Genomic DNA, 13,716 nt, shown 5'->3' on the forward strand with positions numbered 1-13,716 from the left:
AAACATAGCGGCCCGCTCCGGCTTCGCACGGGTATCTATACTATCTATACTAATATTATAAAGCTGAAGAGTTTGTTTGTTTGGTTGTTTGTTTGTTTGTTTGAACGCGCTAATCTCGGGAACTACTGGTCCGATTTAAAAAATTATTTCGGTGTTAGAAAGCTCATTTATCGAGGAAGGTTATAGGCTATATATCATCACGCTACGACCAACAGGATCGGAGCCACGGGGGTGAAACCGCGGGGAGCAGCTAGTAAAATATATAGCCGGGCGGCCGGCCGGTGCCGCCGCAAACGCTACCTCCTGCAATTTTTTAATCTGTAATATCTTCGAAAATATTCATACGGTGTAATGGGCCATATAGATCTATATTAAATGAACAATGTATTCAAGAATTGGTTAAGTATTAATGCTGTATTGGTTAAAATCGCTTCGAAAATTAGCCATTATTTGTCGTAAAAAGTAAATGACAAAAAAAAGTTATTGTGGGTTATCCATAAGAGATAGACATATACATATACCACCGCGGACTTTTCTGTAGACCTTTTCAATGTGTATAATACTTAGTACATTATTTTGATAAAACTTGTAGGGTTCGGCCTGCGTTTGCAATGTAAGCGGAAAAAATGTAATTTTTTACGACATCACATTAGAAACCTCAAAAATAACAGTACTTCTCCACTATTTGATGGGTGTTATTATACATATAAACCTTCCTCTTGAATCACTCTATCAATTAAAAAACCGCATCAAAATCCGTTGCGTAGTTTCAAAGATTTAAGCGTACAAAGGGACATAGGGACAGAGAAAGCGACTTTGTTTTATACTATGTAGTGATGATACACACACAGTAGGTAAGTAAGATATTCATGGTTTCAGGCTTAAAGGCAATAGCGTGTTTGTTAATAGCCTAAATTAATTTGTAAAAAAATATAGCATGCCTACAATCTTAGCCTACAATGAAGTAACGGCATGGTAAGTGGGTGTAGGAGAGACGCGGTCAGCGCGCCGCCGGGATCGCCGCTGAAGAGTGTTGAGCGGAGCGGTGCGCGGCGCGCGGTCGCGGGGCGGTCGGCGCTGCCCGAGCCGAGCCAAGCGCAACTCGTCGCGAGCGCCAGTGAGTTCGCGCCCCGCGCTTATTGAACTCGTATTTTTTATATCCCACCAATTTGACAACTACAGATGCCGACCGACGGTCAGTACCCTTGATCCTATTCGCCTTGTAAATCTAGAGTAGACGGCTCACACGATGTAAATACTCGAGTACCCGTGACGTTTTCCGTGATGTGAAACTTAAAAGCTCAGTGTAAATAAATAATATACTGGAAACGAAAATGTATTTTCGCGTTAGCGCGGTCGCCGGCGTGTGTTGTGATGATATTCTTATTTTCTTACCGCGAACGAAAAATACATCCGCTATCTATTTATATTTGGAGTCCCATAATTTATTGAAACATTCATTAAAAATGTGAATACACACAAAATCGCGAATTCCATGTATCTACATAAAGCCACAGAAGCAAAATTAATATTTAATGAGTAAACTCCACTCATTGTGTTAATATGATCGGGCATTTACATTCTACAACGCCCCAATAAATTACGGTATACATTTAATTACTATTATGGTGAGAATTAAGCTACATAATATTATTAACTGTGGAGTGGATATGAAAAGTTCTTCTATATTGACTCTCCCATTTAAAATCTTAAACGATAAAAGCTCTATCTACCTTTAAATGAAGGAGTGTCCTTAAAATAAATCTTAATTTTTATTCCAATTTATTAATTTATAGATCGTAGTTATTTAATAAAGAAAATTTAAAATCGCTCGTAAATGTCAAATTGAAGTTGAAAAGGTACACATGCTTTACATATATCAATGTCGTACCAATATTCAAACATCATTTTAATTATCCCCTGGCAAGGAGGATTATATCCACTTATCCAATGTTAACGAACGTTTAGGTAACTACGAAGGCTGAGAGTGGCGTCGCCTCGAGGCACGTGTGCTTAGGTTTACCTTGTACGGGCGACAATATCCGACGTTTAAATGTTAATCATATTCATTATTTAAATTAAGCATTTTTGGTATTCCACGTTACACCGATTTCGAAACGGTAACCTCTTCATAACCAAACCGTGACCGATAAAAAATATTGAAGATAATTAAAATTTTGCTGCTATGCATTTCCATCCGCAATATCGGCTAAACGAGGCTCGTGGCGCGTTGCAGACGCAGGGCGCGGCGCGGCGGGCTGGGCGGCGCGCTGGTGGCGCGCGCTGCTGGCCGAGCTGGTCGCCACGGCGCTGCTGGTGCTGCTGGGCGTGGCCACCATGCTGGCGCCGGGCGCGCCGCTCACGCACCCCGCGCTCGCGTTCGGCTTCGTCGTGCTCGCCAACATCGAGGCGTTCGGGCCGGCGTCGGGCGCGCACATGAACCCGGCCGTCACGCTGGCCGCCGCGCTGGCGGGCCGCCTGCCCGCGCCCGCCGCGCTCGCCTACGCGCTGGCGCAGCTGCTGGGCGCCGTGCTCGGCTTCGCGGCGCTCATGGCGCTGGCGCCGGGCTCGTTCGCCGACGCGAGCGTGGTGGTGGGCGGCACGGCGCCGACCGCGGTGGGCCCGCTGGCCGCCGCCGCCGTGGAGGCGCTGCTCACGGGCCTGCTGGCGCTGCTCTGCTGCGGCCTCTGGACCGCTGAAGAGGAAGGCAAGCAGGACCCGACCGTCTCCATCAAGTTCGGCCTCACGATTGCGGGTCTCATTTATGCGGGGGTGAGCACGTTCTCTTTAAATGTTTTTTTTTCTGTGAATTGAGATGCCTGATGACTGCCTCTTTGTCACGCCTAAACCACTGAACCGATTTGGATGAAATTTGATACAAGTTGCCGTTAATATCGTTCCTTTAAAACGCGGACGAAGAAGCTGGCGGAAAGCTAGTGTAGATTTTAATGCGTTATGTTAGTGATACGTTCTTTTCAGCGTGATGGACTTGTGCCACGCGCGTTTTTTTCCCTTCTGAAGGATCTGTTTTATGAATTAAGGAGTCATTCAGAAAAGAGATCCTATAAAAACCGGTAGGATTTACGAACCAACGTTATCAAAAAAACTTCGGAAGTTTTTTTTTATTTACAGGGTCCGCTGACCGGCGCCAGCCTCAACCCTGCGCGTAGCTTCGCGCCCGCCCTACTGCAGCACTTCACAGCCGACCACTGGGTGAGTTTTATTCACGTTTTATTTATGTTCAAAGAAACATTCAAAACAGGAGCATTATAATTATAATATTCAACTAATTTCTATACTATAGGTACCTTCTGACTACAGAATGTTCTCAATGATTCCTTTTTCTATTAAGATATATACAGAAAGAATATAATTCAGTAAATTCGTTTAAACCTTTAAATATATAGAAATGATAATATAATAATATGTTGCCCTTATGTTGCCATGAACATGAGATTTTAGGCATTTGCAGTTTGTGTCAGTATTCTCAAACGTCAGTATTTTTTTATAAGACGCGGCTTAGGTACAGCCGCGACTTATAAAAAACAAACATCCAGCGCACCGGATTCGCGTTGGACAATTGGACATCCGAACGCTCAAGTTCAGCCCATGCACTCGTCCGCGACTTTCGTCTTATAGTTTACACACCTCAATCTATACATATAATAAATCTGTAGAAGGGTCAATTCTGTACATTGAAAATATTGAAAAAATAAATAGCAGTGGGTGTTACTGGATCGATATCAAACCCAAATATGTGATTAAAAAATTTTTTGTCTGTCTGTCTGTATGTGAAGGCATCACGTAAAAACTAACGGTTCGATTTCGATGAAACTTGGTATGATTATACCTTATTATCCTGGGCATAAAATAGGATACTTTTTATCACGGAAAAATACGTAGAAAAAAATAAATCTTAATTTTTCCGCGCGGACCGGAGTCGCGGGCGGAAGCTAGTGTACAATATTATTATCAAGATCCTATAAGTCAGCCGCGTCCGATAGCTCGTTTGTAGCTTTATGACTATAATAATGATTCGCTACGGCCAGGTGTACTGGGTGGGCCCGCTGGGCGGCGCGGCGCTGGCCACGCTGCTGCACCGCTTCGCGCTGCGGCCGCCGCGCGCCGCGCCGCGCGCGCGGCCCGAGACCCTGCCGCTGCACGACAAGCCCGACTGCTGAGCGCAGCGACCACCGCCCGCTCCCTTTACACTTCACATTACCCTTCTCGACCTAGTGAATCGGGTTTGAATATGCAAGATTGAGCGAATATGACCTTGATATATTGTAATTGTAATATTGGTATATGAGACGAGTCCCGATTGATAACATTGTTGCAGACGATTTGATATTATGTGGACCTTTAACATTTAATTCGATATCATTAAAAATAAAAAGTTAGTGAAATACTTAGTTAATTACATTGAAGATTCAATGTTTTTATACGATCTTGTTTAAATTATTGTTCACGATGCGTAATTAAGTCTTTTTGTAAAATTTTGTACATAACCTTCTAATATATTAAAATAAAGATATTGTTTTTATTTATTTTTTGCTTTCCATAAATAATATTTTTCAAACATTTTGGTAAATATCCTGCATAGTACGTAGTATTCTAAAATTCAATTCAATATATATCTATACTAATATAATAAAGCTGAAGAGTTTGTTTGTTTGAACGCGCTAATCTCAGGAACTACTGGTCCGATTTGAAAAATTCTTTCAGTGTTAGATAGCCCATTTACCGAGGTTATGGGCTATATATTATATCATCACCCTAAAGTCCCACCGTGCATCATTCGACTACGCCTTAATTTTTCCCAAAGGCCGATAATTTTGACTGTGCACAAAGGACAATATTATTATAATTATCATCAGCAGTAAAAAGGAAAAATGGACGGTAACAATCACAGGAGAAATGAAACGTTGTAATAATTTGTAATAATTTTATTATCAATTAAATAAATCTAAATGAAATATTTTTACAATCCTAATTACATTAAAGTTAAAATAAAAGGTAGGGTGTAGTCGCTCGGCCGGCGCAAGGCGTTCATAATCTCTTGAGGATGCGGCGCTTGTCGCGAGCAAGCGGCGCGGCGGCGGCGCGGCGCTCCCGCTTGGCGCGGGGCCCCTCGCCCGCCGCTCCCCCCTCGCCCGCCGCTCCCCCCTCGCCCGCCGCTCCCCCCTCGCCCGCCGCTCCCCCCTCGCCCCCCGCACCGCCCGCCTCCCCCGCGCCCTCCGCCTCCCCCGCGCCGCCCGTCGCCGGCCCCGCGCTCTCCGCCTCCTGTGTGCCGACCACATAATATTATTTGTATAAGTCTATTATACGCTTAGGTTTAATATTTTAATATATTGATTTTATGTATACTTGTCATAGAAATCTAAATAACAAGGCATTAGAAGTCGTAAGCGCGCGTGACATTGTCGCCGCTCAGGTGGTTACCATGCCACAAGTCTGTTCGTCGCTTGTTCAGTTGTTCCTGACACGTGCGTGAGTAAACATGGAGTGTTGCAGCATTTCCCAGTGCGGAAATTCTTCCATAAATTGTAATTATACTAATAAAGGAATAACATTTCACCGGCAAGTATTTTTGTTTATAAATATTGCCGTTTTTCCTTATAGACTACAAGCCCGCATATGAAAAAAATATGGGTCAAATGAACCACCACGGGACATATCTAGTACGAAAGAAGAGCAAAAAATAATAAACTTCATCACTATGCCGTCACTTGTAAGCTGTCCAACTGAGTGCAGATGAGAATTGAAAAGTACAGGTAGACTCGGTAAATTTTGGTCATATATTTTTGTACGGCATTCTTAACCATCGATAGATCCATTAAAAATAATAAGAAACCGCTCAGTGCCGTACAAAAATGTGGGTCCACCAAGTCGGAATTTTTATTTAATTTCCGAGAGTTACCGGGGGTAAATTTGGTCATTTGACCATGTACGGCATCTGTGTCATACTATTGCTATACTGCTTTTAATCCATTATTCCGCAACGCCGTACAAAAATCATGGGGACAAGGGGAAAAAATCGAGAGTTGTAATCCCCTCTCTTTCCCCACTCCAGGGGGTCATTTGACTAAGTACGGCTTCCGTTCTGCAATTAATTAAAAAAAAATGTTTTTTTTAATTCTTCAAAAATGTCCTGTCCAGGATTTTCCCAGTCAACCCATTTTTAATACATTTTTTAATACACTAAATTTATTATAAAATTGGTCTCATTCTATTATCACGCCGTTGCATTTCGACTTATATTCGGATCTTAGACCATTAGCTTATGGTGACAAAGTGGGTAAATATTAAGGACCCGATTAATTTTATTGTAGACTAGCAATGCCCTGCGGTTTCACCCGCATAGATAGCGATATCGTGACAGTGAAAAGTCTACTATAGGTCGGACTATAGGTTTAATTTTTAATCACATGAAAATCACCTTCACCCCGTCGCGTCCCGCACTACGCCTGCTCATTGTATTAAACAGTATACCTACTATTTTCTGTAGATTGACACTTTTAAAAATTCGTTATATCTTTTGAATGGAATATCCAATTTTTTAAATTTAAAAAGTATTTTGCTGGTATTGAAACAGTCTATAATAAAACATCATTTAATGGGATAAGGATTAATATATGTGTATGGATAACATGGTTTGATTACTTACTGAAGGCACTTCTATTTACTTTGAAAACGTAAAAAAGTTGTTGTAGTAACATAACTACTGAAGATGGACATATGGTATCGCGGACTTTCTTGTAGATATTGATCCATTCTATAATACCGTAGAACATTTTTTGTTCTATCTTCAATAGATTCCACAGCGCACGCGATGACAGCATTTTTATTAAGGAATTTTTTACACCTTGGGTTACATTATTGCATTTTTGGTAAGGTGTTTCATTGCTTTTATAATATAAATGAGTTCTTTGCTTGTAAACACTAAAGATAGATAATAATAATAACTGTAATCTAAAATGTTAAAATTAATCTAATAATATTGTATTTTAGTGAGTTAAATACACATAAATATTTGTATGCCAGTTTGCTGGCGAGTTGTGCGGACTTTATTGTAATGTATACAAAGGTATTATTATTTGTAAAACCTTGTATTAACCACAATTCCTGCAAATAAATTAATTATTATTATTATGTTTCTCATTTCCATAATACTCGGGTACCACCAGAAGGACAGTACCCGGATCTTTGGAAGGCTTACGTGGGGACACGGATCCAACACGCAGAGGCCCTTTCGAGAATTTTAATGTGTTGTGGGACACCAGCCGCAGCCTGCCCATGACTGCACTATAGAGATACAGCCCTGGGCAGTCCGCGGCCGATGTAGGACTATTGCAGGGTATGGAAATTTAATGATTGGGCTATGGATTGGGATGCTAAATGGACTGGTACTGAGGACTATGGGAAACTATGGCACCTGCCTTTCTACTAAAATAAAGTAAAAATATGTTGGCAGGTGGTGACTCGCCCTCTCACTGTATGGGCCCCCGAAATAAGTCGCTGCAAAAGTGCGACAAGGGGGCAACATATTGTGAGCAGCTAAGGGTGGAGAGGCGTCCCTGGACTTTAAACTACGATCACGCGCTCCCTGAGGGTCCAGCATCACGCGCCCACTCGCCACTTACGCTTCGCATCCACCCTTCGAGCTAAAAGCTCTCGCGACTCCACTCTGGCCGGCCGGTTAAGGCAAGCCAGAGGTGGGGGTCCTGTCCTCGTCAGGCTTCACTCCGACCGGCCGGTGAAGGCGAGCCGGAGATGAAGACAGGGGCCTCCCCCGGGAGCACTCGGTTCCCGCGGGGTCGCTACTCCCCGACACCCCGCCACAAGGTGTCCTGCGGGTTGACTGATTGCACGGGTGGAATATCTATTGTCACGTAGACAATAGATATTCCAACCGTGGGCGATGGGGTTTTTTTTTGAAAATGCAATATAGCCTATGTTGCTCAGTGAAGATGCAGCTTTCTAATGGTGAAAGAATTTTTATTATTAAGGATCTCTATTTTTTTTTGAAAATGCAATATAGCCTATGTTGCTCAGTGAAGATGCAGCTTTCTAATGGTGAAAGAATTTTTGAAATCGGTCCAGTAGTTTATGCGTGAAAACCATACATACATACATACATACTTACATAATTACAAACTTTTCCTCTTTATAATATTAGTATAGATACAAGAACTAATGAAAGGATAGTGGCGACTAGCTACTGCTGTTCTTCGAAATTTAATAACACAAACCCTGTCGTTTCTGCGCCTAGAATTTATGAAGTCTGAGTCATACACGGTATCTGAGTGCTTCCTCAAAACAACTTTGAGAATAAACAATTTTCTTACGGTTAGAACTTGGCAAAGGGCATATAATTCGGTGGTTGGATAGCGGAGAGGTTTGTTAACGGGAGCTTTGAGGATAGCCCGTTGGGCTCGTTCCAGTCGTATCATCAACGATTTGACACAACCTCCCCAGGATGTTATGCAATAAGAGGAAACCGACTGAATCAATGCATAGTAAACATTTTTTAAGTAACACAAATCTAGGACTCCTCTGAGGCGTTTAAACACATATGCTAGTTTTCTGATTTTAGAGCATACAGTATCAATCTGTTGCTTCCACGAGAACGTTTGGTCAATTGTGACACCCAGATATCTCCAGCTAGTGGCCCTTTCAAGACTCATACAATTGCATTGAACACAAGGGTCGGTCTTGAGACAATCGTGGGCGGATATGTTGTAACTTGAGGGGGGCAAAGAAGAAAGTTTGGGGGCAAAAGTTATGTATTTACTTTTAACAATATTTAGAGTAAGAAGGTTTTGTCGGAGCCACTCTTGAATAATATTTAGGGCATTTTCAGCGACACTACGAACCTCCTCCCAAGTTCGGGCATGGATAATCAAAGCAGTATCATCGGCATACGAAATTATTTGACAGTTGTTGAGAGACATGTTACATAGATCATTTATGTAGATGAGAAACAGTGTAGGTCCTAAAACGCTACCCTGTGGTACGCCAAAAGTAACTGGTGCAAGCTCACTAAGAATATCATTAATAACTCACACACTGCGTACGTTCAGAAAGATAACTTGTAAAAATATCCAGAACAGAGCCTCGAATACCACAGCGTTCCAATTTAGATAAAAGAATAGAGATAGAGACAGTGTCAAATGCTTTAGAAAGGTCCAAAAAAAGAGTAACAGATTTCATTTTTTGTTCAAAATTATTAATAATGCTATTAGTCAAAGATAACAATGCATCTTCTGTGGATAGGCCACGTCTAAAACCGAATTGGTTTTTTGAAAGTACATTATTAGAGTTCAGAAAAGTAAGGAGCCTATTATTTAGCACTTTTTCGAAGATTTTAGAAATAGCTGAAAGCACAGATATTGGGCGGTAATTAGAAAACGGCTTTCAATTCAAATTCGTTTAACGGCTATCAACGAGGATACAGAAGTGAGTACCTGTGCGCGGCGGTCGGGCGGCGCGCGCGCGTGGATGTCGGTGTAGAGCTTGGCGCGCGCGAAGTAGTCGGCGTAGCGGTCGCGCAGCAGCGCCGCCGCGTCCGCGTTGAGCGCCGAGTGTAACGGCTATCAACGAGAACACAAGTGAGTACCTGTGCGCGGCGGTCGGGCGGCGCGCGCGCGTGGATGTCGGTGTAGAGCTTGGCGCGCGCGAAGTAGTCGGCGTAGCGGTCGCGCAGCAGCGCCGCCGCGTCCGCGTTGAGCGCCGAGTGTAACGGCTATCAACGAGAACACAAGCGAGTACCTGTGCGCGGCGGTCGGGCGGCGCGCGCGCGTGGATGTCGGTGTAGAGCTTGGCGCGCGCGAAGTAGTCGGCGTAGCGGTCGCGCAGCAGCGCCGCCGCGTCCGCGTTGAGCGCCGAGTGTAACGGCTATCAACGAGAACACAGAAGCGAGTACCTGTGCGCGGCGGTCGGGCGGCGCGCGCGCGTGGATGTCGGTGTAGAGCTTGGCGCGCGCGAAGTAGTCGGCGTAGCGGTCGCGCAGCAGCGCCGCCGCGTCCGCGTTGAGCGCCGAGTGTAACGGCTATCAACGAGAACACAAGCGAGTACCTGTGCGCGGCGGTCGGGCGGCGCGCGCGCGTGGATGTCGGTGTAGAGCTTGGCGCGCGCGAAGTAGTCGGCGTAGCGGTCGCGCAGCAGCGCCGCCGCGTCCGCGTTGAGCGCCGAGTCGGGGTTGGGCGCGATGAGCAGGCACTTGACGGCCAGCAGCGCGTGCTCCAGCCCCAGCTCGGGCCGCCAGTCGCGCTTCAGCGTGTTGACGCACACCTCGCCCGCCGCCGACACGTTGGGGTGGAAGATGCGCGTGAGGAAGTGCGCGCGCGGCGGCGCCTGCGGGAACTCGCGGCCCAGCGACAGCCGCACGCGGAACACGCCGCCCGCGTACGGGGTGTCCGCTGAAACCGTCACGTTATCTTTTTGGTTCACTTGTTGAGTTATTTCTTGCGTATTCTTCTATTTGAGTCAAATTATCAGTGATTACTGTATTACATGCAAGATTTCCACACTTATACAAAAATGTGACTACTGACAACTTTTTGATCTATAATAGTTTTCATTTGGTTTAATTAAAAAATAACAAGAAAATGAACAAAAATTATTAAACAAAGTATTGTGCACCTATTTATTTATTGTATGCACATTTCACACCTTACGCGCATTGGTATTGAACTTTGAGAGTGATGCAGAACAAAATATCATTTTTACAAAGCTATTCAAAGTTGATTCACATAGTGTAGTTCAATAAAAATTTAGATCGGCTCAGACATTCTTGCGTTTCAGCTGACTAACAAACATAATAATATGATTTATATACATATAGAGAAGCAGTCACATAATTAAAGACACCTCCTAATTGACCACAAAAGATTTACATTAGCCATTAGGAACTAAAATTATCTGAAAAAGATATTTAATCTAGTATTATTTTTATAAAATCATACAAAACAATGTGTACTTTAAAACGAGGGACAAAAATAAGTTATATTCCTTGTTAAGTTCTACACTTGCTCTCTGTGGGAATTTAATACAAACTTTGTTTAAGTACTTGTAGCTGTACCAACAAAAAGTAATGTTACTTTTTTTTTCAACTTTGGTAACGGGAATCATTTTTACAACATAGCACCGCACATTTCACCATTTTTATATAAAAACAAACAAAATATTTCTCATTGACTTATTTTGGCGGGTATTGTTTTTATACTGATTGTGTATGTCAAGGAAAAGAGGTTCATGTTCCAATTTGGGCTTATAATAACATAGTAGTGACACACACTTTACAGCTTGATACCCTAAGAGCCCTCCCAATAAGGAAATGCATCCAAGATACACCAAGAAAGTGACTACTTTCACGTTTGACTAAACGTGGGGGTGGAAATATCAAAGTGTGGGGCTGTTTTTCTGGACTTGGCATTGGACCTGTCAAAATGATAGAACATGGATAAATTCAAGTACCAGAATCATTATCATCATCATCATTACCAGCCCATGTTTGTCCACTGCTGGACATAGGCCTCAGTCATAGCACGCAGTACCAGAATATTTTAGACCAATCCATGCTGGGGAGGAAAATTTACCTATTGTTTGGACTTTTCAACAGAATAATGATCCGAAGCTCACAGCAAAAGTAATAAAAGGCTCGTTAAGGAACCAATCTGTTTTGGATTGGCCCCTATAGTCCAGATCTAAATCCCACAAAACACTTATGGTATCAGGTGAATAAAAAAGGGGCGGCAAAGTGGACAAAATGTTAACCAATTTTGGGAAGCATTTACCGAATAAAGGAACCAAATTACTAATGAAACTTGTACAAAATTAGTTGATTCAATGCCCAAGATATGTAAACCATCATTACTGCCAAGGGCATGCAACCAAATATTGAAAAAAATGTTTTGTAAATATGTCAGGCATTTCGTGTTAGAAACATAATCTCATTGAAATAAAAATAAATTATATTTCTTATAAGCGAGTCTCATGTCTTTAATTATATGGCCAGACCTTTGCTAGGTGAAAACTGCTAGTAAGGATGAACTGATTAAAATCTAACAAACAGCCAAGTTTTGTAGATAAAATTTAGTTTAGCATTTGACACCTACCTAAATATTTTAAAATTATTTAACAAGTTCCAATGGTAGTGTAAAAAAAAATTTGAGAGAATTGTCTTAAGTACCTGGTATAAAATGCTCTCAGTGTCTTTAATTAAGTATTTGACCACCACTGTATGTGTGTTACAGTCAAAATTCATTGAAACCCTCGGTCAAAAACATTTTCCACTAATTTTGTGGAACTCCAGACAGCACAAGGTGTGATAGTAAAAAGATATGGAATGTTCAACGAGAAAGTGCTCTCTAGCCTAATTTAGACATTGTTTTTTAAAGAATATTGATGAAATTGGATCGGATGTATCTGCTCCATTTCAAAGTACATATATTTTGTTCAATAGCAAAATACAAAACAAAAACGATGAAGCATACCAGGTCCTTCAATCAAAGCGACAACATCGGTGAGATCATCGTCCCGCAGCACCAGCTTCATGCCGGCGGGCGGGTTGGCCGCCAGCCGCCGCAGCTCGCGCCCCACGCCGCGCAGCACTTGCGGGCACACATTCTCCACGTTCGACATCTTCTAGCGCGCCCCAGTCGCCTGCTTCCTGCACTTAACGTCTTTTCGGTTCGCGATGTCTGGCGACGCTCAGCGTCGCGTCAAATAGAACATTTCGACTAAAAATTTGTTAACAACGAATAATAAAAAACTTGTCTTATAAATTTCACATTAAAATTTCTGCACAACAAAACACCCGAGTACAGGTATCGAGAGCAGTCGTTTATACACGTAAAAACGGTCGACGTCTTACAATATTACACTATTATAATAAAGAGAATAGAGGATTTATAAAATGAAAAACTGTTCACTAATACTCTTCTGATACTAGAAAACGGATTTGTTTTCAGAAAATTTATAGGCGTCAAATGAATCAAATCATAAACCGATGTGTCAAAACTAAAAAAAAATTCAATTTTCAACCGAATGACGGTTGAGACCACAGATTATGTAACACAGTGAAAAAATACAAGGTATTATACACAGAACAGTAAAAACATAATATAGAAGTGCTATAATGTCTATAGTATGAAAACCAGTGTCGCCAAATCCACACATTTAAACCGATAGTTATGTACAGTACACTACAAGTAACCTATAAAAGTAAATAATTTGGAAAATCCAAAAGTGCACGCCTCATAATTTTTTTTAATAAATATTTATTAATTATTATTTTTGTTTATTTAATAACAATTAAACCACATCGAATCAGACCCTGAAAAATGAAAGGGTTCTATTCCTGAGCATACTCAAGCGTAAGAGAAAAAAAAAGACTCGATTAGTAAAGTATTTCGGTCGCTATCGTGTTAACAAGAAAAAGGATCCGCACATACAGACACACGGACGTCCAAGACAGAACTTTTTTAAACTTGTTTTTTAACTAGTTTAAATAACAAAAATGACATCAAAAATATCATGAACGTTAAAAATAGTGTTTTTTCTTAATATGTGTGTGTATGTATTATCTTACAAGTGCAATGTATGATACATAAAGACATTTTAAGTTTGAAAAATCAGATGTTTTGCGCGAAGTGACAGTAGTACCCACCTCAACGCTTCGCTTATGAGGCGTGCAATAGGTTATAAATTCAG

The 13,716-nt window shown here is 42.1% G+C and overlaps 2 protein-coding genes across 2 annotated transcripts; one reads left to right on the top strand and one right to left on the bottom strand.

Moving 5' to 3' along the window:
* Positions 1 to 1,069: 1,069 nt before the first annotated feature.
* On the top strand, positions 1,070 to 4,547 carry LOC149906194 (lens fiber major intrinsic protein-like). Its single transcript, XM_090105856.1, has 4 exons — positions 1,070 to 1,195; positions 2,237 to 2,772; positions 3,133 to 3,213; positions 4,050 to 4,547. The coding sequence occupies exons 1-4, from the start codon at positions 1,183 to 1,185 to the stop codon at positions 4,179 to 4,181; spliced, it is 762 nt and encodes a 253-aa protein (XP_089961982.1). The 5' UTR covers positions 1,070 to 1,182; the 3' UTR covers positions 4,182 to 4,547.
* A 384-nt stretch (positions 4,548 to 4,931) lies between these two features.
* On the bottom strand, positions 4,932 to 13,082 carry LOC149906195 (ubiquitin-conjugating enzyme E2 S). Its single transcript, XM_090105179.1, has 3 exons — positions 12,498 to 13,082; positions 10,066 to 10,421; positions 4,932 to 5,166 (listed from the first exon to the last, which is right to left on the bottom strand). The coding sequence occupies exons 1-3, from the start codon at positions 12,643 to 12,645 to the stop codon at positions 5,050 to 5,052; spliced, it is 621 nt and encodes a 206-aa protein (XP_089961305.1). The 5' UTR covers positions 12,646 to 13,082; the 3' UTR covers positions 4,932 to 5,049.
* Between the last annotated feature and the right edge of the window lie 634 nt (positions 13,083 to 13,716).

This window comes from Colias eurytheme, chromosome 9 (assembly GCF_061535395.1).
Source record: "Colias eurytheme isolate Ceu_HAF_F1 chromosome 9, ilColEury1 Martin Lab GWU primary, whole genome shotgun sequence".
Lineage (NCBI taxonomy): Eukaryota > Metazoa > Arthropoda > Insecta > Lepidoptera > Pieridae > Colias > Colias eurytheme.